Source organism: Centrocercus urophasianus, unplaced genomic scaffold, assembly GCF_019232065.1.
Source record: "Centrocercus urophasianus isolate 14NV4802_14NV808 unplaced genomic scaffold, USGS_Curo_1.0 seq_26, whole genome shotgun sequence".
Classification (NCBI taxonomy): Eukaryota; Metazoa; Chordata; class Aves; order Galliformes; family Phasianidae; genus Centrocercus; species Centrocercus urophasianus.
Genome location: NW_024884822.1, coordinates 606,727 through 629,108, shown reverse-complemented (window position 1 = coordinate 629,108; position 22,382 = coordinate 606,727). Strand labels below are relative to the sequence as shown.

Genomic DNA, 22,382 nt, shown 5'->3' with positions numbered 1-22,382 from the left:
AAATACTGTTGTTTACCTGTTATAATTGCATACTAGTAAAGGAAGGAGGACTTGATAAACCAGGACAGCGGAGTACTGTATATAGGGCTAATTTTGGGCATTTGTTTTTCTTGGGGATTTTTTTTGTTCATGATGAGGTAATTATATCTGACAAGTTTAAATAGTGAAGGCATGTCCGGATTGACATGTAGTTAAGAAGAGTTCTGTGCTTTGAACTTTATTAGTGCTGGCACACTTGATTTTTGCCATTCATATAATGAGACTTCTTGTGGCTGAGTTGGGTTTAGCTGTCAAAGCAGCACAAGAAATGACTAGCAATCTAATGTGCTGGGGAACCTGTTAGCAATTTTACTAAGCTACTCAAGAAAATCACTCTCAGTGCCAAAATTCTGTTTGCTTTTTATGCCTCATCAGGGAGTTGTGTTAACGTTGGTCTTTCTGATGACCTAACAGTAACTTACTGCTCAGCCTGACTGCTGACTTCCGAAATCTTTATTTTACCAGAAACAAATAATTGTGGATCCATCGACCTTCAGTGAGGAACGTTTCAGGCCTTCTCTGGAAGAGCGCCTGGAGAGCATCATTAGTGGAGCAGCCCTGATGGCTGATTCATCCTGCACACGTGATGACCGACGGGAACGTATAGTTGCAGAGTGTAATGCGGTGCGACAGGCCTTGCAGGATCTACTTTCAGAGTACATGGGGAATGTGAGTATCTTCTGTTCTGTTTGTTTATTTAGTTTCTGTGTTTTTTAACTCCACGTGATTATCCAAAAGGGGGGATAGCTGCAGGTCTGAAAGCTGGTCTGCTCTGTCCTCAAGTAGGACAGGAGCATTAACCAAGAGTCCTGAAAGGTTTGTCAGAAGGCCAGCCTGGAGGCTGAATCAAGTGCATTTAGATCAGCTGTGATACTTACCTTAAGATTGATCTCTGCTCTTCAGAAATGGTTATCATGGCATTAACCCTTCAGTGCTGTTTTTGGTTATAACTCTTACATATTGGTTTGTATAGAAATCCTGGAATTAGCCTGTCTTCCCCACCAGATCAGTCTGCATAAGGTAACTTAGCCTATGAGAAATAGGCTAACTTTGATGCTTCAAAATTTTAAATATGTGAACTTCTTAGCCGAAGTAATAGATTTTTCAGAATCGAGTTGATTTGCTGTTGCTACTCCATTTAATCAGGAAGGATGTACAAAGATAAAACTGAATACCGAGTAAGAAATTCTGGGAACAGTTTGGTGTAAATGTTGGAGTGAGCATCTAGCACTGGTACATTACACTGCATGTAAGCACACAGTATTTGAAGCCTGAGTGTATTTTTGCAGTTAGAAGTGTTATGTCATGAAGATGAGCTGCTGAGTTTGAAGGCATCATGATATAATATCAGATGCTGCCTCTTTCTTGGCTTGAGGGATTTTAATCTGAGCAACTTTAGCAGTGTTGAAGGGTGAGCTGGAGATATCATAAGATTTAAACAATGTCAAGTCTCTAAACTTTATACTCTTAAAAGACAATTGGTTTCAGATGAAAAGTTGTGGAAATCACAGCAAGGAAATGGCTTGTAGTGTCATGGAAAGTAAAATTGGCTGAAGTAGCCATAATGGGCTGAGGTGAAGCCTGATTTACACTGGAGGTAAAACAGTTCAGAGGTATTTTCTTTTGATAGTAGAATTCATTTAACAGTGCTGCAGAATTGTGTGTTGCCTTTGAGTCTGCTGTTTCTTGGTGGAAGATACGTCAGCATGAGGTAGTGGTGCTCTGAAGCCTGCATGTACAAGTGAGGGTGCTTGGAGGGCAGAGGCATGCAGTGAGTGGTAGAGAGGGAAAGTACAATGAGTTTCTGTTTGCCGGTGGAAAACAAGGGCAAAGTAATTGAACAGTACTGAAAGACAAGTCCTGTATAGCTGGCAGGCTGAGCTAGGTACTTCATGTAGTCTGTCTTAATTGCCTGTGAATGTAACTTGTGCTCAGCACTGACGTTGTATGGAGCTTGAGACTGCAGCAGGGAAGCCAACCACCGTGTTGTGCCATTTAAAACTCCTTTTGGAGCAGGGTGTTTTGTCAGTACATGATGCACCTGGAACAATCCCTCGAACAAATGTGCTGCTGGATTGGATGCAGGCCTATCAGCACAACAGAATGAAGCATTCACCAAATGCAAATGAAAAATATGGAGGAGGCAATGCTCAGTCTTGTGCACAGAAGATTCCGTGCATCTCTCTCATTGATAGTTGGTCAATACCTGTGTCAGATTCTAGAGCTTTGACTTCCTTGGGCCCAAAAGCCTATCTTGCTCCTCTGGCTGTGTTCTGCTGTCTCTGATATGCAAGTTAAAGTAATCACGCCGAGTTTCAAAGACCGTATTCCCTATGTTATCTCTTTTAACACATTGTGAAATTAGTGGAGCATACTGAATTTTTTCAAAGTCACTGCTATGATATGATTGTAGACAGTGTAGTTGGGAAAATGAGATTAGAAATTCAGTGAAATGGAGTGGAAAAAGCAATAGATAAATTATGGTGAAAATGTGGGATGATGTGTAAAAATCCATACTGAGGGCAGGAAAAAAATCAGAATGATGAAGCTGAAGAATGAATAGTAGCTGGGGAGCTAAACAGTGAAAAAAACATGGTTCATCTAAAGAAAGAGTAGGGATGTGCTACTTACAGTGGTGGCAGAGGAAATGTCATAGCATGTATGGTGGAGGTACCCACAGCACAGTGCCCAGCCATCTCCTCCTGTGCTTTTCTCCCATCTCCCTTTGAAGATGGGGATGAATCAGGAATTAAATCTGTTAATTGCACTGTGCTTGCAGTGCATCGTAAATCTTGTTTGAGTGGTAGAATAAGAACTATTTATTGGCCAAGTGTAAAAATTCAAAGATAGGATTGAATGAGGAATATGCTGAAAAGGTTGAAGCACAAGAATGTCTTCAGGCAGATTCCCTTTTAGTTTTAATGCCTTCTGTTTTAGTGGCTTCTTCTAGCTTCTGGGTTTTCTTTCAGATCTTTGGTAATAAAAAGGCTTTTTCCATAGGTAGTTTATAACTCAGGGTTTAGTGGTTTTGGACCCTTGGTTTAACTATCTCCTTGGGCCTGTCCCCAAGGGTTCTGTAAGTCTGCAAGCATTGCTGGCTGTGTTATGATGTGTGGCAGAAGCTTCTGTTCAAATACAATTTTCAGTAATAAAGAAACTGAATCATAGAAGCCCTTGACCCCTGCATTTGCTGGCATGGTGATGAAACCTGTGATTACATCATTAAAAGAAGGGCAAGAGTTGCTTGTTCAGTAGTTCATTATGAAAGTTATATCTTCTTTACTTGGATTGGTGTGCATTTTATTCCCTTTTCCATCTGACTGTTTTCAAAACAGAAGAATAGCCCAAACTGGTCCAACTGAATTTACATCAAGGCCAGTCTCCTATCTTGACAGCAGTCAATAGCAGATGCCTACAAGAAAGATGACAGTAACAAGGGAGGTATGTAGTTTTCCTTGCCCAAAATAGCTCCCAGATAGTAGTGGGCTGTAGCTCAGATGGTTCAGAGCTAGCATTGCTGGCTGTCCTTAATAGCTCTTGATGGACTGACCTCCAATGAATGTGCCTTGTTTTTCTGAACCATTGTAAACTTTCAGCATCCGTAAGCTGGAGAACTCCTTGATAAAGAAAATGATTTTGCATTAAGAAACATCTTTTTGTTCGAAGCAGAGAAATTGTTTCATTTCAGAGAAGGCCATGAGCAGCTATCCCCCCCTCACCCTTCTCTGTGCCACGTGGTTCAGAGCTGTGCCGTCTCCTCTTTGCCGGAATGAAGTGTCCTGCTTTCGTTAGTTGCTTCCCAAGGCAAAGACTTTTGACACTTCCTCTCAGCTTGGGCTGTCCTCATTACTAACCAGCGTGGTGCGGGAGAATGGGATTTGAAGAGAGAATGAGAACTTGGTGCCCTTCCTTATCCAATTTGCAGAACTTCCATCGGCTGTAGCCGAGTGCTGGGGGCGAGGCGCTGCATTGCAGTTGGTGTCTGCTTGCTGAATCATGCAGAGGTTCTGAGAAAAGAGCTACAGTGTGGCAATGATCAGGAGATGTTTCAAGAGCACGCTGTTGGGTGAAAATGCTAGTGTAGGTGCGTTTCTCAGCATCCTACTGAGGCTGGTCTGGGTCTTCAGTTCCTTTTAAGATTTGGGGACCAGAACTGCATCTGGTCCATTTGGTCTGTTGGAGATTCAGACTGCTGTTGATTTATAGGGTCATGAACACTCCAGTACAGTGTTGTGGTGCTTTTGTTTTTTTCTGTTTTAGTCCTGTCCTAATAATGTCTAATATTTGATCTGTTTTTGATAGCTGCTGAACACTGAGTTGATATCATGATGAAACTGCTACATGAAAATCTAGCTTCTGAGTCAGAGGGACTGTTTTTGTGAATGTAAAGTCAGATGGTCTTGTGTATCGTTTAATACCTCTTGTCTCTTGAACTTCATCTGCAGTTTTATTAGCTGATTTCTTGATTTATATCCTAAAAATGCCAACTGTTCATCCCTTAATTATAGCATTCAATTTTTCAGTGATTTTTTTTTTTTTTTTTTTTTTTTTCCCCTCCTTTCATCTTCCATTTTCTCCCAAGGACTGACTTCCATTATGGCTTTTGCTTATTTCAGCCTCATGACTCCTAATAGGAAATAGTTTCTCTTTTTAAACTAGCGCTGCAGATCCTGGATTCAAATAGCAAACTTGAATATCTGAGTGTGATTTTTGTTTTCTTTTTTTATATATCTTTGAATAAGCTTTATTCTTATTGCTAATGCTGAATGGCACAGCAAAAGTGAGAAGGCTTAACAGAATTCGTTATTGATTCTGACTAGCGCTGTAAAAGCAGAGTAGTCCAAGGTCTTGGATGGGAGTTCAACTGCCTAGAATGCAATAAATTACCCACCTTAGTCATGGCTGAACTTGTAATATAAATAATCGATGGCAGGAGTCAGATCTGTGTGTGATGTTGCGTTTAGGCATTCATGGTATGTATTTTATTAATTAGATGGGGGAAAAAAGTTCAAAGCATATGCCAGTTTAGTTGGATGATGATACCAGTCTTTGAGAGAGGAGGACAGAACAAAGCACCTACCTGAATGTTGTTCAACGTCAGTGTTACATCAGTGAAGAAGATAATAAGAAAGCTAGGATTTGGGGTTCAGGAGTGAGCACTAAAGACGTTTTTTTTAATTGTATCTGAAGTTACTGTTACAACTTCATAATTTTATGTGGGTAGATGTTGACTGACTCTGGTTTATTCCCTGAAGAAAATAGATGAAGCTGAATATTTCTGGACAGTACCACCAATTTATCCTTTGCACTAGCAGGTGGTATGGTACCTTCCCTAATGCAGAGAGCAGGTACAATGCTTGTTTCTGCTTTACTGTACTGTACAGGTTACTCTCCCTTATATTTATATGCTTGGCTTTCATTGCAAGTTATATTAGCTAGAGTAGTTGAAGTGAATTCATTAGAAAAGAACAGGGAGCTAATTAGAGCTGAAATATTTCTGCATCTTTAAGAAGCAGGTACATAGAATGGAGAAGTAGCAATATCCAGAAACATCCACAGACTCAAAGTTGTGACGCTATGCTCTGTGCTGGAACTCTCCTTGGGCATTATTAGTGTAGAGCATGGACAGCTTGACTTCATCTTAGTGACTGTGTTAAGTACAAGAGATGCAGGAGGTCATGGCTTTTGAGGTTGGGGTTTCACATGTTAGAACAGAGTGCAGGATGTCAGCTGGAACCAGAAGATTTCAGTCTGAGCTGTTTGACTACTGTGCTGAAGTTGCAAAAGATACCAGTCTGCTGTACTTGTCTGGTTGACATGGAAGACTGAAAATGAGGACCTCCTTCAGCTTTAGACAGTCCATTTTTCTTGCTTGGCTTTATGGAATGTGGGCAGTTGGGTTTCTTTCCATGAACACTGCTTTTGAGCCATTGGCCTGTAGTGATTGGAGGTGTCCAGAAATGTGCAGGGAAGTCTCATTTTTGAAACATATTCTGTACCCCACTGAATTCTCATGCTTCTAACTACCCTTTCAGATGCACACAAGTAACAGACTTGTACTTGCCTAAACTTTGTCAGAAGCTCTAGTTTGGCTAGCGTGGAATGTGAACCCAGAGCCCCATTGTGTACAACATGCTCTTGTACAATAAAATCCCTTGTTACTACATTTGGAAACGATAAATCGTGTTACATAAAGTAGCTTGACAGGTCCTATTTCAATGGGAATTTTAATGCTTTCATATTATCATTCTGACTGTGTCCTTGGCTGTCTGGATTGCATTAGAGGTGCTTGGCAGCAAATGGAGAAAAACCATTTGGGGCCAGCTTCAGAGCAGGCATTTCAGGCACAGATCATTTCAGCTCATTTTTCCAGTTTCCGTGCTCTGCTTGGCCTCAAGACCCATAGCAGGGTGTGATGGAGGGGGAGAAGTGGGGGTGTTGTATTTCTTTAATAATAGATTTCCAACAGTTGCAAAGCACATCTTTGAAGGTAAGCGAAGCAGCTGATCTGCAGACTGTGTGGTGCCTAGAGTGCCTTGGCCCTCAGTACCTGACATAGATATCACCACTTCTGGTTTTAGACTTGGTGGTCGCATGTCTTGCTGCATGCCTGTGCTGGACTTCATGTTTAGTGTGCTTAGGGAAATGTGCTACACCAAACAAGTACGTTTGTTCTCCTGATTGTCATTCCACTGGTTTGCTTTCCTTTCCTAAAGCTTCTTTGAGCACCTCTGGTGCTTGAAAGTGAATGGGCAAGAGATATCTAGCGCATATCTTCAGTGTGTTTGGGCAGAAGTAATTTTGTCTTCGGAACTACCTGTGAAGGGTATTTCTACCTCTGACACATAAGACTTTTAGAATGGAGATGCTTTTATTATGAATTTGCCCATTAATAATATTGACAGTTTCTATTTCCCATTTGGAAAGGAATGCATGTGTATTTGCACGTGTCTGCTAAACTTAGGTTCAGTTAACTCGTGTATTTGGAAGGGCTCTTGCACAGCCCTTTTAATGAAAGCAGCTGTATCTGTGGGAATGTGTATGTGAATGAAAATGGCAGACTGATCCATATTCATGATAGATGCTGATAAAAAAAAATTCTGCCTTGAGATAATCTACCCTTTCTTTTTAATATTGTTTCTGTCAGTTTAAGATGGTTGAATGCTGAAGTGATGGACACGGCTTGAAAGCCTCTGGATTTTCCCTTCACGGACTTTGCTGTTCAGCAGAGATGTGTGCTATTCTCTGGGCACTAATTTTCATAGATGTTATCAGATTGACAACAATGCTGCTTTAAGAAAATAAATACATTTCTGAAGTGATACTGATTTTAAGTTGCTGAAGGGTGATATAAAGTAAATCAGTGAGCATGATGAGTCTGGTGAGAATTCAGGTGGTGTTCATTAGCTCATTCTTTCTGAGCCCCAAAAAGGAGCTTCCAGGTTGCTTCCCCTTGGTCCTGGCTTGGGACTGGGCACAGCCCGTGCTTTCAGAGGATGTTCTGGGAGCTCTTTGGGGTGGTGATATCAGGCCTGTTGAAAGAAAAGGAAGAATTTACGAGTTCTGAATGCTTTTTTAGGCCCAAGGCAGCTTTTGCACTGAGTGGTGAAAATGTGTTTCTTAAAGAAGAGCATGGTTGTCATAATTACCTTCAGGGAAATACACCCTTAGGGAAGCTCAGCAAAGCTCAGGTGGCACCTGAGGCCTTGTTCCAGAACAGGTTCAGCAGCCTGTTGGTATCACTGCTCTCCTCCATTACTGTGCGCAGCCTCTGCTCCCAGACATCTGGTGCCAGCAAGCAGCAAAACCCTTCGAAATGGAATGTTTTGACAGCGTTTGGGATTTAGTCGAAATTGCATTACGTAGCTGCAGTCCACTTGCAGTCCTCACGCACTTTCCAGTGTTTTTATTGTAGATCCTTAACACGCATTAAACAAAAAAGGCTGCTGCCCTTCCAGAGCAGCAAAATTCTGAAGCAGAACTGAGGGCAAGTGCTGTCTGTAGCTGGGAGAGCCGAGTCGTGTGGGTACCTCGTGTGGCTGTGATGGCTCTGCCTTACCTGCTCCCTGCTGCCCCGGCCCTCACCTTTCCTGGCAGGCATGCTTTCTCCGGTGTTAACAAGTCTAATATTTTCTAATACTGTACAATACAGCTCCTTCTTAATTTAATTATTCTGATTAGCCTTGAGGATGGGTGGAAAGAAGACTTCAAATGAGGGGTGCCTGCTTGTTTGTGTTGTGGCACTCAGCCGTGTTTTGCCTCTATTGAACTGTGAGCCATTTTACATAAATGTGCATGAATTCTACTTCAAAGTTTTGTTTTTAGTCAGAATTCTACTGTTTAGTATAAAAATATTTGAACTTTATCTGTCAGATAATATATTTAGTCAGTTTGTTCCGTACTACTTGAGTACTCTCTCAAAATCAGAGAGAACAGATAGAGCAGAGCGTGTAAGATTGTGTGGTGACTGCTGATCTGTGGATAAACAGCCTCCTAGCCTCCAGCAGGATCATGCTCTCCATGTGCAGAAGTATTACACACACAGCTGGGCTTTTTAATTTCCCTCTTGCTGGATGAAAGGGGTGATGGAATTATTGCAAAGCTGGAGTACTGTATTTTGTGCACTGGGACAAAATACTTGCGTCTCAATTCCTTGATTTCCCTTTCTTTCCCCTCGATCTGAATAAAACTCTGCATTAAGTTCTGCCTTTCTACATGATGAGATTCAGGAGGTGGGAGAAGAGGACAGTCACTGTGTGTACACATGGTGCTCTGTTGTCTGCTATCCAGTGGTATGAATAATGAGTTAAGCTCTTTCCTCTTTTTCTCCTATCTCTTTACTTTCTTACAGACAGCTATATAAGCAGAATAGGTCTTCACTGGAGTTGCTGTTCTAGGTGTAGGGTTTAACACCTAGACCACACTCTTTGCTTAGCGTCTTTTATCCTGTTCAAACAAGCTGATGTTCTGTAATGCTCATAATGTCTCCCAGAGCTTTACAGCTACTTTGTCCCGGAAAGTCAACTGAATCAATACAGAATAATTAGCATTTGTGGCTTATCCAAGTAGTGGCAGCCCTCTTGAATGTAAATAGAGGCAGAAGAGTGACTTAATCCTCCCCTAGTGTGAGGAAAGGATGAGGGTTAAGCTGTATCTTGAAACAGAGGAGAAAAACTCATCTTGCCTTTGGTTTGCCCAGGGATGTGTTCCTTCAGCAGGAGAAACAGGAGTTAGAGGCAAATGGGAAGAGGAGCAGCAGAGGAGGTGCAGATTGTATATGCCAAGGGTTCAAAGCTTTCTGCTCAGCTCTGGTGGTTATTCACTCAGAAAGCCAGGCAGTCAGGATTATCATTGCTGGATTGCTAGTCTGAAAGTGTAGTCTGAAAGAGAGGTTTCTTCAGCATAGCTGTAGGAAAGCTGTGGGCTTTCAGGCCAAGAACTTTCTTGCAGAGGTGTGCTAAAAGGTGCATTTTTCTCATTGCCGATTAGAAAATAAAACCAACAGTCCTTTCCCTAGGGATCAAGCCGTAAGGGGCAAAATAGGACACCTGCAGAACTTGCATTGATCAGTGAGAAGGCAGAGTGCCATCCACTGCAGCTCGTTTCCACAAGTAGCTGTGCCTTTAACGGACTGAGCGTGTTTTTCTTTATCCTCTGTGTTTCGGGCTGAGCTTAAATGTTGCGTGATGTGCAGCCATTTGTGGATTATTGATTCATCCTGCATATATGTTAACCTTTGACTGTCAAGAAAAATGCTTTTGCCATTCATAGGGTGCTCTGCTGCTTCCATATGTGGCCAGAAAAAATAAAATATCTTCTCAGCTCCGACTCTTTTCTGTGTGCCTGAGGTGCTGTCATCTGTGTTTAACTGAATATGCTAACTTGAATTGACATTATCAGTTACTTTATAAAACCTGTGGAAAGAGCTTGAAAAATGAAACCTGATGGTACTTAGACAAATAAAAAGGTTTCTGAAAGCAGAAGGTTCTCTTCTGTGGCTCTAACTCTGTACGTGTGATGTCTCAAGAGCTCGGCATCTCTGGAGCAAAGGAAGCTCAGGAGACGTGGGGGTGTGCAGTGCAGTAATTTGGAGAGCTGGGCTGCAGTTCCTGTGGATGCAGACAAGTTTGTCTTTGCTGTTTGCAGACTGGCTTATTAGTTCAGGCAGGAAAGGTGTTCTGGCAACAGGCAGGTGTCCCTGGAGGGACTTCCTTTGTCCTTTCCGCTTTTTGCTTGCTCCAGATTTTCATTCGTGCTTACCTTTCATCTGCCAGGCTTCCATAGAATGCATTTTGGTCTCCTATTTAAAAGATGGGCTCTTTGAAAAATAAAATAGATGTACTTTTTATTGCCTTTGTGCTAAATTGATTGAATTTTGGGCTACAATTTCCACCTACAAGTGGGGCAGGCACCTTCTTTCAATGCCAAATTTAAGATTTTACAGTGCAGAGAAGCTGTACATAGAAGAAGCTTAGGGGAGACAAGGCATTTAATATCTTAACATGCAAAACTTGGAATAACACTGATTAATACATGTTAAATACACTGGTGTTATTTTGATGCATGGATGTTGTTGTGCCATATTTGCATTTCTTTGAGAGGAATATGAAAGAGTGCTGGTGATCCTAAAGCATTTTTGTGTGACTTCCTGGAGACATCCCTCATTTATGTGCCTGAGCTTTATCTATATTTCAAAGCTGTTTTTCATACAGTTTCTGTTGATGGGTTTCAGGTTTGCTCCAGAAGATGTTTATTAGCAACACTGGTTTACGAGGCTTTAAAAATATAAATACATATCCTTTTTTTCACTAGCTTGTTTGTAGCACGTTCACAGTCCTCTATGTAATGGCAGGAGATCATGACAGATGGTTCTCTTCTCAGAGCTTCCCAGCAGTGAGTGTCAGTGATGGCCCAAGCCTTAACATCTCCGTTTACTTGGTAGTTTTCAACTTTACACCATGCATTGCTTCCAAAGATATGCTAATTTCATTCAAAACCACGTGCTGCCAGACCCCAGCCATTGCCTCTGCTGCTGTGGAGGCTGAGCAGCTGATTGTTAAATTGCCCAGATGGCTTCTGTGTCTGGTTTGAATTCCTTCATTTCTGTTTTGAAAGGGTTTGCCTGTCAACCTTCTCCACTGTATTGAAACACGTAGGGAGAAAGTTCCTGAGCCTCTGGCCAGACCCTGAGTGCTTCTGTTCCTCTGGTAACCTTAAGGCTGATTTGCTCATTCCCACAGCAACTTTGAACCTTTACTTTGAGGACAACTTTAGAAGAATTGTCATTATTGAGTCATTTCAGGGGAAGAAGGTGACAGGAGAGCTCTGATGTCAAGTAAAAAATAAGGCTGCAGCTCTATCATTTGATGCTGTTCCCCTTAAATGCCAAATTGTGAATTTCCTTAGAGGCAGAATGAGTTTTTGGGCTCTTCTCCAGGAGTCAAGGAATCCCAATTCTAGAGGTCAGTGGACTGCAAAAAGCAAGAAAATGAGAAGTTAATGCGGAAATAAATGGAATGAGGTTTAGGTTGGGAATAGGAAAGTTGAAAGCTTTTCTGTCTTGCACCTGAGCAGTTGACCCTTTTGGAGCTAATGGCTTGCCAGTTGGTCACATTTCTTCTTGTGGGATGATATTTTAAATCAGGTCTGTAATTAAGATTTGTGAAGACCCTGCCTTCCTCAAAGTGGATGTTCTTGTGCTGAGTTGTAAGAGCCAGTCCAAGGCAATGGTAGTAATGAAGCAGCCAATTTTCATGTCCTGGCACTCCTGCATGCTGAAATCTCCTCTAAACTTTTATGTCCAGTCCATTCTGTGGAGCTGTGAGAACATCTGCTGTTATTAGGGAACATATTCACTTTCTTGCTCCCCAAAACTAAGAGTACTCTCAGCTGGAATTTAGGAAACCTTTTTGAGAGGACAAGACAGGCAGCTTGTATTGCTTCAGAGCATTCCTGGTGTCATTTCTAGTAGGTGGATTAATTTTTTTTAATGCACTTCATAGCCTTCCTCTGTGGCTTTTGGTTATATGCACTGCTTCAGAAGTGGGTAATACCCAAAGGAAAGCAGCTGTTTCAGTGCCAGGCTGTAGTGAACTGTATATTCAGTTAAAGCTGTTTTCTCAGTGTAGAAGGGGATTTTACCAACTGTTTTTTCAGAGCATTATCTACTGAAGCACATCCAGTTTTCCTGTTTTTCTGCACCAGATTGTACACTTGTATACATGAATTCTGTTTGCTTTGAATAGTTGCTTCTTTATCATCTATCTCGTGCTAATTTAAATCATGTCTGGTGGTTTCTTTGCAAGTAGTAGTTGATAAAATAAACATGTGAGGTGCCTCCTCATCCCATGTTTCTCTGCCTCGCTTCCTGCCCCTTTTCTGAGCTCCTCCTTAGATGATGCCACAGTACCGCCTCAGCTTGCTGCCTTTCCTGACTGGTTTATTTCCTTTGACATCCGCTTTCTTTTGAAGAAGGGCAGCTACTTTGTATGTGTCAGCCTAGTGCTGGCATCTTAAATACTTTAATGCATTCTCATTATCTGCTAGGGTGGCTGTCTAATTAGTTAGCTTAGTAAATAATGGCTTGATAGTGTCTCTGGAAAGTTATGCATGCCACTGTTTTAATGCCTTTCTAATCCTGGCCAGTTCCTTGGTGAGTCACTTGCACTGGGTAAGAGGAGGAGATGGAAGTGAGGGTGATGGCTTTCTTGAACTCAAACCAGTATTGCCAACCCATGGTCAGTAAGGTTGTTCTCGCTTCCAGCAATTTTGTCTTCTGTGGAGGGAAGTGAATTTATCGAGATCTGTGTGTGGGAGGGAGAGGAGATGCTCGGCTCCGGCGTGTTGGTGCTGGGAAGGCTGGAGGTGCTTGTTAGCTCGTCCCTCCCAGTTAGTCAGCTTTGATGCTATTTCCAGTGATTTTAATGCCTTTTGCTTCCTGTCGAAGGCAACTTCAGATTTAGTATTTCACTTCTATATTGCAGGGTAGATCTGCTGAATCCTTTTCTACAGGAAATACTTAAAAATCTGTCACAAACTAAAGCTATTTATATTTCTAATAATGAATAAAGGTTACATTAATTCTAGCTTTGAATGTCTTATGACTTTATGGGCAGGATTGTTTCATTATCTATTTCTCTGAGCTGTCTTGCCAGGAGTTAGGTGGCTTTATTCCCAGATTTATAATGCATTCTCTTCCTCTTGGAAAGGGCATATGCTGTCTTGGCTCACTCTTTTTAATTTGAGTCTTGCAGGGGTCTGTGTTGTTCCAATTTTAGTTGTTCTATTTCTAAAGCCTTTCACATGCATGTAAAATATGATAAAAACTAAAATATTTCAAGGCTTTTACAATGACTTTGGGTGTAAGCTTCAGACTGCTTTTCATCTTTCTGGATATATCTATTAGTTCATTTAATCTGCAAAGGAAAAACTTGAGATATTCTTTAGATTAGGTTAGTAATTAACATAAAAATGAAAGGTTTAGCCTGTAAGAAGGGGCTCTGGTAGCATCTTACTTGCCAGCCCCAGCAGCTGTCTCGTGGCTCCCATGAAGCATTGTCCATCAGGCTTGGTACTCAGGGCATTCTCTCATCCATTCTTCCATGCCAGTCCAACCAGCAAAGTGGTGAGTGAGATGAATTGACCCACGTCCAAGCTGAACTAGTTGTCATTCAACACAACAGCATTAGAGGAAACAGCTCTTAAGTATTGGCAAAACCCCACGCTGCCCGCCTGGAGCTGGGCTTCTGCCGCTGGGGAGTGACTTAGGCTAGGCCAGGTGGGGAGAGGTGCGGAGCCGTGCCAGTCTGCAAACACTGGAGGTCAGGCAGGACGCTGGGCCTGCTGTAAAACCACCTCCATGCATCTGGAGTCATGAGGAGTAGAGCTCAGGCACTTCTCCCTCCTGCCTGCGGGCTGCGTGTGAACGGATGGAGGTGTGCAGGGAGAGGGGTGGGGAGAAGTTCCCTGTGTGAAGGCTGGCGAGGAACCTGCCAGATTGCTCCAGTTTCAAGTGAGATCCTTTTGGCATGGCTGTCAGAGCTCACCTAGGTAACGTATTTGAGGTTATGAGTCCAAACCTTGCAATTTTATGCCCTTCTAATCCTGGCCAGTTCCTTGATCCCAAGTGTGTTTGCCTCGTTAATGCTGGGTCTCTTGCCTTTGAGCTTTTCCAAACTCTGCCCCGTTCCAGTTCTGCTTCTGAATCACAGCTTCATGTAAACTAAGAGAACTCGGTTTTAGAGTGTGGCATGTTGCCAAGTTTGATTTTCCTTTTGAGCTTATATGGAAGCGAAGTTCTGTGTTGTAGCAGGTTGATTTTCTTGGTATCTTGTGTGACTAAATATTTTTGTCTTGCTGGTGGAAATGTGTTGCAGAGATACAGAGCCTGTATGTACCCGACTATGAAACCCAGGCTGCTGCCTTCTTTAGATGTAAGAATAAGTCTCAAGAGAAAACTGATATCTCCATTACCTGGTAGAGCTCTTTCACAAACGTTTCATACCAATTTAATTTCTCCTCTGTCCCAGGCCGAACATCTCTCTTCCATCCACCTCCTCCCCAAGATCACTGGTGAAAATAATGGTAAAAAAAAAAAAAAAAATTACTTTGAGCTGCCTCAATATCATTTATTCCCTCGAGAAATAAATGCATCAGTAGCACTGCACAGTAATTCTAAAGCTTTGATTTCACCTTTGCTTATAAGAGCACTTCCTCTTGTTACTCTCCTGTGAAGGTATTTGAATGAAACTGGTAGTTACCAATGCAGCTGGAGGACAGGCAGGGTTTGTATGTGTGTATGTATACAGGTTAGTTATTTACTAACAGGATTCCTGCGTGAGCTGGCAATGAAACTTCCCACTCCACGTGAAGTGATGGGCTGCTGACAGTGTCTGGTGTTCTCAGCATCACCTTCGAGAGGCAGCTCTGCGGTGCGATGAGGCTCATGGCATTACGAATAGATTTCAGTCTGAAGTGGTGTCAATAGGTGTTGAAGGTTTTGGTCAGCTGCCATTGAAGATAGAAGATATGAAATTTGGAGGCTGAGTTAAGTTGCGAGTTCTCCTGATTTTCCCTTTCCTCTTAGGGAACAGACTATGTACGAGTAAAATCACAAATCACAGCGCTCAGATGAGGAAGTGAAATTTTTCAGAGTATTTTGTATTAATGAAAAGCCTACAAATATGTGACTAATTTGAATTATGTTTGAAAGTCAAGAGGAATGCTTTTGATAAAAGATAATGAATGGTAAAATAGGCCTTTCCCAAAGTATTTCATTAATTTCTTTTAACTTGTCAAAGCAGAAATCAATCTGTGTAATGTCCTTACTAGAAGCTGTTTCAATAATCACAAAAGTCCTATTTTCTGCTCAGAATGCTTTTTTGAGTCAGATCACAGAAACCTATTGTTGTTCTTTATCACATTGTGCCTTGTCTCTGAGCAACCTTTGTCGAGTATGTGGTCTTGTTACCAAGTCCTAATTCTTTCAGTAGTTTAAAATATGTCTTGCATAAGCAAGTGTAGGAAACTCTATATAAAAATAACTCAAAAAAAAACCAACCCAAAAAAGCATAGTTTAATAGTTTATCCACTAAAAGCAGTGTACAGCAACTCAGCCCCGCTTAGCCTGCAGCTGGTAATGGGTAGAAAGCTTAGAGAAATATGAGTGTGAAGTAGGCACTCGATTTTACAGCCACTGGTTAGGGTAACATGGTATGGCTGAATCTGAGAGATAATTTTAAATGATTATTTAATGCACTAGAGGAGACTGGTGCCATTGTATCTGTGCTTTGAGCAGGTTCCCATCTGTGGAGGCCCTTCTTGAAAGTGAACTGCTGTGTTTCTGCCCTGTTAGTGACTTCAGAGATTTAAATTTTGATATCTAAACATCATTTCCAGTGAGTTCCCTGGGGGCACTGCTTGTATGTACTCGTATCACGTGGGCCTGTTTTGTCATATCTCTGTCACACTTTGTGTACGTGAGTTTAGAGGCACAAGTGATTGGGTTGTTTTGTTACGTAAACTCATCTGTTGTGCATGGCTTCCTTCACTGATGTCTGGTGGTCAGGAAACACGGACCTACCATGTGGTCTGGTGGTTACAGTGCGGGCTGCACTCAGTGGCATTACAGCGAGCAGAAGAAATGTGCCACATTGTAGTTCAGTTTGCATAAACAACTGAAACGGTGCTTTGCTGATGATCTCTTACTAATTTTCCTGATGAAGATTACAGTTTTTGAATGAATGGACAGGAATATTAGGTGTTTGAAAGTTCCTCTTTTGATGATGCAGCTTTACTTGGGCTTATTCAAATGATGGAGTACCCACTGAGAAGAGGAAAGCAGTCAGCAATCTAATAGCACTGGTTCATCTGAATGTGGTATAAAACTTCTTCATGTGTCTCTGGACACTCTCATTGGCATGCTTTGTCAAATTAATTGTTGGCCATGGACAGTTGTAGATATGAAGGGGTAATATCCCTGAAATTTATCTGTGTGGAGCACTGGAGTAGTTCTGTGCTTTGTCAGCGCTTTCATTTGTCTTCATTGTTTTACGGCGTGCTGTCAGACAGCTGTTAGGCGTGGAGGATCCCGGAGTCCTGGTGCTGTGTCACGGTGAGGCACCGAGCAGCTCCAGCAGTGTGGGAGCCCCTCTGATCTGCAGCTGGCTGCCGGTCAGGAACAGGAGCCGAGCTCTGAATTCAGTCCTTCAACGCTTCTCCCATTTGGAGCCTGAAGGAAAGTTCCAAATCCTCCACGTTTCAGAATTGTCAACAAGTACCTGAATTGCCAGTGGAGCTGAAACTTGGAGTAGCCGAGGCATCGCAGCTTGCTTGGCAGTGTTTGAGGGTATGTCAGTTGCGTGGTCTGTGCATATCTGGAGTGCCTTACTCCTGATTTTGCTGCTGTGGGCTGTGTGGGTGCTGAGTTATTTTAGCTATCAGCAGCAGGTGTCCCTCAGCTGAAGCAATGACAAATTTTAGCTGGTCTAAAGCAGAGAGCTGCTCCCTGCTTGCAGTCTGACAGCAACACCTGGCAGAAGTTCAGAGCATGCAGAATACTGAGCATGCTGCTTCGTGGTGCTGGTGAAGAAGGGCAAACATTACATCCATGGAAAGTTAGCTGCCACTGCAGACTGGTACCTTGTTGAAGCCACACTATTTTGTTTGCTCAGGACTGTGATGTTGTGTTAGCAAGCTTTGGCAGGTACTATATCTGTGTATTTTTGTCCTGTAGTGCAACCTAATCAAATGGCTAAGCTTTAAGTTTCTGGTTTCTTAGCAGTGGATGCTAACTGCAGGAAAAAAGCATTTATCAAGGAGTCAGCGCTCCCTTTTCCAGGTTTCCAGGTTTCACGAGTGCCATGGTGCTGATAGATGTCCCAGAGCTGAACTGATGGTCTGTGGAGAAGAATATCAGCTGGTAGTGGTTTTCTCTTCCTGCCTACCCCGTGGCTGTTGAGTTTCTGAGGGTCTCAACCCCACAGATGTGCTGTTGATACCCATACAGCTCCCAGTTATTGTTAAGAGCTGCCAAACCAGTGACCTGTGCTCTCTCTTTCCAGCTGTGTCCCAGTTGGTTCTGTCTTCAGGATTGCCTGGGGAGATTAAGAAGGAATTCCGTGCCTTTGCTGAAGCATCTTTTTCTATGCAGAGGACAATACAGATGGAGCTTTCTCTGCCCTGTGTATGAGCATCGTGGTTAGGCAGCAGGCCTTTTCCCCTGTCCCCAGCTGGGCACGTGCTGAGCTGCCTGCTTGCTGAATGACCCTCTCTGGTTGGATGAGTTCAGCCCCGTGTGTGCAGAGCTGGGACTGCCAGCAGTGCTGCTGGGGATGTGCTCACCAGTGAGGAATGCACAGGTGATTTCCTGTTGCAAGCCATTGTGTGGTGTCTTTAGTGGTGGAGGCTTATTCATAGTCTGTGTCCTTATCCCTTTCCCCGTATACTTGCTGTTAACAGATTATATCATTATCAGCTTGGTATGAGCTCTATTAGGATTAGAGTTTTTCTTCCCTGAAAGATTAAAAACTTCAGATGGTATCGGGGTTGAAGCAGTTTGTTTGAGGGCAGGAAATGATAGTCCCGGTTAACTGGCACATGGCTTCAGAGGCAGAGGGTCTGGGCATGTGATGGATTATTTAGGAGCTGAAGAGAAGAGAGCCAATACCTCATCGTACAAGTACTTACCCTAGGGCTGAGCTGGATTCCACATCCATGCTCTTCTCCGTATTTTTAGCTCTTTGCACTCATGTAAGTAACATTGCTTTTGCAGTAAGCTTTCCTGCAGTGTTCTGTACACTTGGTAAAGGATATTTCAGGATTTCTGTAGCTGTTTGGTTGGAAGCATCTTGGAAGGACCTTTCTACTTGAAATGCATTTCCTGTATCTAGTGCTGTTCTTTAATCTCAGGCGGTCTCGCAAAACCCGTTCTACCTATTAAATATGCAGTAAAGCTGTTCTGTTTGGTACAAGACTGTATGTTTAAACAGCAGAAGTCCTCGTTGCTCTTGTATTTTAAAATTAAGAATTCAGCTGCAACACTACCTTCAGATTTGGAGCCATTAGAATGGATTTTTCAGATTTATTCTCCTGATTACAGTACAGAAAATTAATTGCTTTTGACGGTAAAGAATTATGACCTATTCATTATTTAAGAACCTTCTTGATGGATGAACCATTTCTACTTCCAGACTTTTTGTGAAGTGAGGCTGCATTTTAAACTGATACAAGCATAATACACCCATATCAAACGATGGATGCTTTCTATGGGGTTAATAATTGGGAGAAAAGAATGAAAGCACTTAGTGCCTCACTTGTCTGAGTGTTTAGCATACAAGTAGTAGAGCCTGCTGGGAGAAAACAGGAGTAACTTGCTTGAACTGCATTTAAAATAATAACATTTTTAAAAGGAGGATTTGTTGTTTCTTAAAGTGTCCTGGCTGTGGAGGTACCACCCTAGTTTGTGTCTGTGTTCCATACTGGAGAGAAGGCCTTGCACGTACTGCAGGGAAGGCCTGGCTCTCCCACCCGCACAGCACTCAGCTCCTCACTGTTGGCACTGCTGCTTCAGAAGTTCTCCAATGATCTCTGTGTGTGTTTAAGCCTTTGTCTCATCCTTTTAACAGATGAAGGAACAAGAAGAAATATGTTTTTTTTTTTCTTTAAACCTTGTCAATTAAAAACAGCAGATCTGTAGTGATGGTTTGGTTACCTTTGAGCCTGGAAACGTTTGCTGAATGCCCTCAGCAGCCAAACCTCTTCAGTCATTCATCATAGAAGTAAATATGGAACTTTGTGAATGAAACATGTCCAGTCATTTTTCTCTGTTTTATGAGGTAATTCCCAGAGCACATGGTTCTGATGTCAAAGGTCATTATAAAGCAAATGTTTTCATAGCATCTAATAGTAATCAAACTGCTGATAAGTTGCTTTAAGAAGTTTCTTTCTTTACAAACACAGAACTATAAAGATTAACTTCAGGGTTCCAGGGGTGTGTGACCTCTTGCGGGGAGTTCTGTCCCTTTAACAGCATAAAACCACACCTGGAGGGAGGGAGGGAGGAGGGGGAAAGGGGGGAAAAGGTGTCCGAGCTTCCCTGTTGTGCTTCAGCTCTCCTCTTGGGCTGTGTTCTTGAGTCTTCGTTTTTTCACAGTTGCTTTAACACAGCCCACATTTAAAAGCTAGCTGCCAGTGATGCTGACAGTTTCTTATTGCTGATTGATTTCAGAGATTTTGCATAGAATTATCAGAGTACCATTTTTTTCTCCTATGTGTCTTACCTTTCCTTGTGAAAACAGCAGCTTTTATATTTTTAGAGAGATGCTGTTGATCTTAACATTAATTTTTTTGAAAGTTTAAGAAAATACATTGATCCTGTTCTGCTTTGAAGTATGAGAAGGACTGAGGAGCCACTGGCTTGTAAAAGCCGTGAGAACTTGAGTTAGCCAAACTTAGTGCACAAAAGCAGAAAGCAGCTTAGGCTCAGATAATGAAGTGACTTTAGCTGGCAGTTCAGTGCATGTAATCATCTTGGAACATCCTGAAACGTGTTCTTTCTCTCAGCTGTTGCACTGAGTCTTTTGGGCTGTGCCCGTGAACTTGTCTAAATGAGGCTGTTCTGGTGGTATTGAAGCACCGTGACTTAGAACACAGTGTTACAGTGGCCTCTGTAAAGGATGCTTGTACGGGGCTGTATCTCTCTGTCACTTCCTAGGCTGTAATAATTCAAAGCCAGGGAGATGTGCTGTGGTTTGACACCTGTGCACGGTGAGGTTCCTGCTGAGTGCCTGGAAGGGCGGTGCTGCTGGAGGGGACAGGCTGCTGCTGGCACTGACACTGCCAGCACTCTGCCCGGTGGCCCAGGGCTGTGCCCACGGGTCCTGCTGGCTGCCATGGCTGCAGCACAGGGAGCGGCCCAGCGCTGGCTTGGGCTGCTGTTGGTGTGCTCTGAGACCCCAGTGGATGTAGGCAGTTGGACACCTCTGCTTGAAAAAGGAGGAGAAAAAAAAAAAAAAGAGGCAAATCCAGTTTTACAGTATACACAATTTTAATAACAAAAATGTTCTGTACACTGCACTTCTTTTTATTCCATTACTTACACCCCCCTCCCATCAGGAACTGGCTCTTTAACTATAATTTCAATACAGTGCACTGAGGGCTCTCCGTCTCGTTGCTGAGCTGGTAGAATAGTTCACTTGCTAATGTTTCATGAGGGTGAGAAGCAAAACAGGGTGCTGTTTTTGTTTTGTCTTTAGGGTTTGTTTTAACAAATGGGTGGCTGAGGGCTGGCAGGTGGAGGTTTGTGTGTACATCACAGGTGCATGAGCCGTGTGGTGTTTTGTCCGTAAAATGCATGAGTTTTGCCCTGTCTGAGGTTGGCCGTATCCATCAAAGCTGCTGTCACCTCTCCCTGAATACCTCTCAAAAAAGATTTTTGTTCAAGGTGTGAAATGCTACATTTCCAGGTGACTAAAATGATCTCCAAGCATCCCACTAGCACCTGGCTTAAAAAGGAAAATCTGTCCCCACTTCCAGTGCATGGGACTCTGTGCAATGCAGAAGGGGATAGGAGGAAGGATCTGCTTCTGTGCAGCTGCCTTCAGGTTCTGCTGCTGTTTCTTTGCTTTCTTTTTTTGTTCTTTTTACTGGGGGAGAAGTTCTGTGTTCCTTTCTGAACTCCCTAATTTTTATGTAAAGATGAAATTCAGCTTTCTCAGTAGACTTCATAGGTCTGAACAGATGGATTTTAATAGCTGTGCAGCTCACAAAATTAAATCAACTTTATTTTCATTAAAGCAGTACAGAAATTAACTTAGGCACATTAAAAACCAAGAATGTAGTGCAGACTTCTGATTAAAGCCACTGGATGTTTCTGGTTTACATGTCAGCAGTAGACTGCAGCCTTTGAAGGGGCATACAGGCTGCGAGCTCAGATGCTGGGCTTTGCGTGCAGGCTGGGCTTATCTCTGAAAAATCACATAACTTCTGCAGCAAAACAAAACCCAACATTGATTCAGCAGCATTAATTACGTTTCCTTCTGATGGAAGTGGGAGCTCTGCTGGCAGAGGAGCGCTCCCATCGGAGTCTCAGCGCTAACCCGTTTTACTCTCGATCAAGTAATTCTTGGTTGTATGCATTTAAACGATGATCTAATGCAGAGCGACTAACAAGAGGGGAGCTGAAAGCATTAATTCAGACCTGTTCCAACACGATGACTCAAATGGAGCTTGTACTGCCTGGTTTGCATTTCACTGGCACGAGGGTGGGGAATGGAAGCGTAGGCAATCATGTCTTTGGGTGGCACAAGGATCCTAGAGCAGCAGAACAAATTTCCACTTCTGAACGGCCCTGAAGGCTTGTGTGATGCTGTACATAGAGGTGGTGAGGTACCTCTGTCATTTATCATAGTATCACAGAATGGTTGGTTTGGAAGTGACCTTGCAGCCTCCTCAATCCTTGCTGTGCCCCCCACCAGCTCAGACTACCCAAGGCCCCGTCCATGGCCTTGGGCACCTCCAGGGATAGGGTAACCACATGTCTGGGCAGCAGTGCCAGGGCCTCACTGTCCTCTGGGTAAAGAATTTCCCCCTAATTGAGTACCTGCAGAAACCAAGGCTGTGCAGTAGAGGTGATAGTCTCAGAGAAGAATTTAACAACCGCTTCATCAGTCAGTGCTCATCCTGAAAACACTTAACTTAAGCCAAATCATCCTGCTTCGTATTCCATAAACAAAATAAATCAGACTGCTGACTAAGGCAATTATTATAATCCTCTCTTTGTTTGGAAGAGTCACAAGCCATTGAGAATGGAAGACAGTAACTTTAAAACAACCAAAAAGGATTAA

The 22,382-nt window shown here is 42.7% G+C and overlaps 1 protein-coding gene across 1 annotated transcript in view; it reads left to right on the top strand.

The window, feature by feature from the left end:
* CTNNA1 (catenin alpha 1) overlaps nucleotides 1–22,382 on the top strand; it is a 107,417-nt gene that overhangs the window by 29,719 nt on the left and 55,316 nt on the right. The window contains exon 7 of the mRNA XM_042826360.1: nucleotides 505–708. Within this exon, the coding sequence (XP_042682294.1) occupies nucleotides 505–708 (204 nt within the window). The remainder of the gene's footprint in view (nucleotides 1–504; nucleotides 709–22,382) is intronic.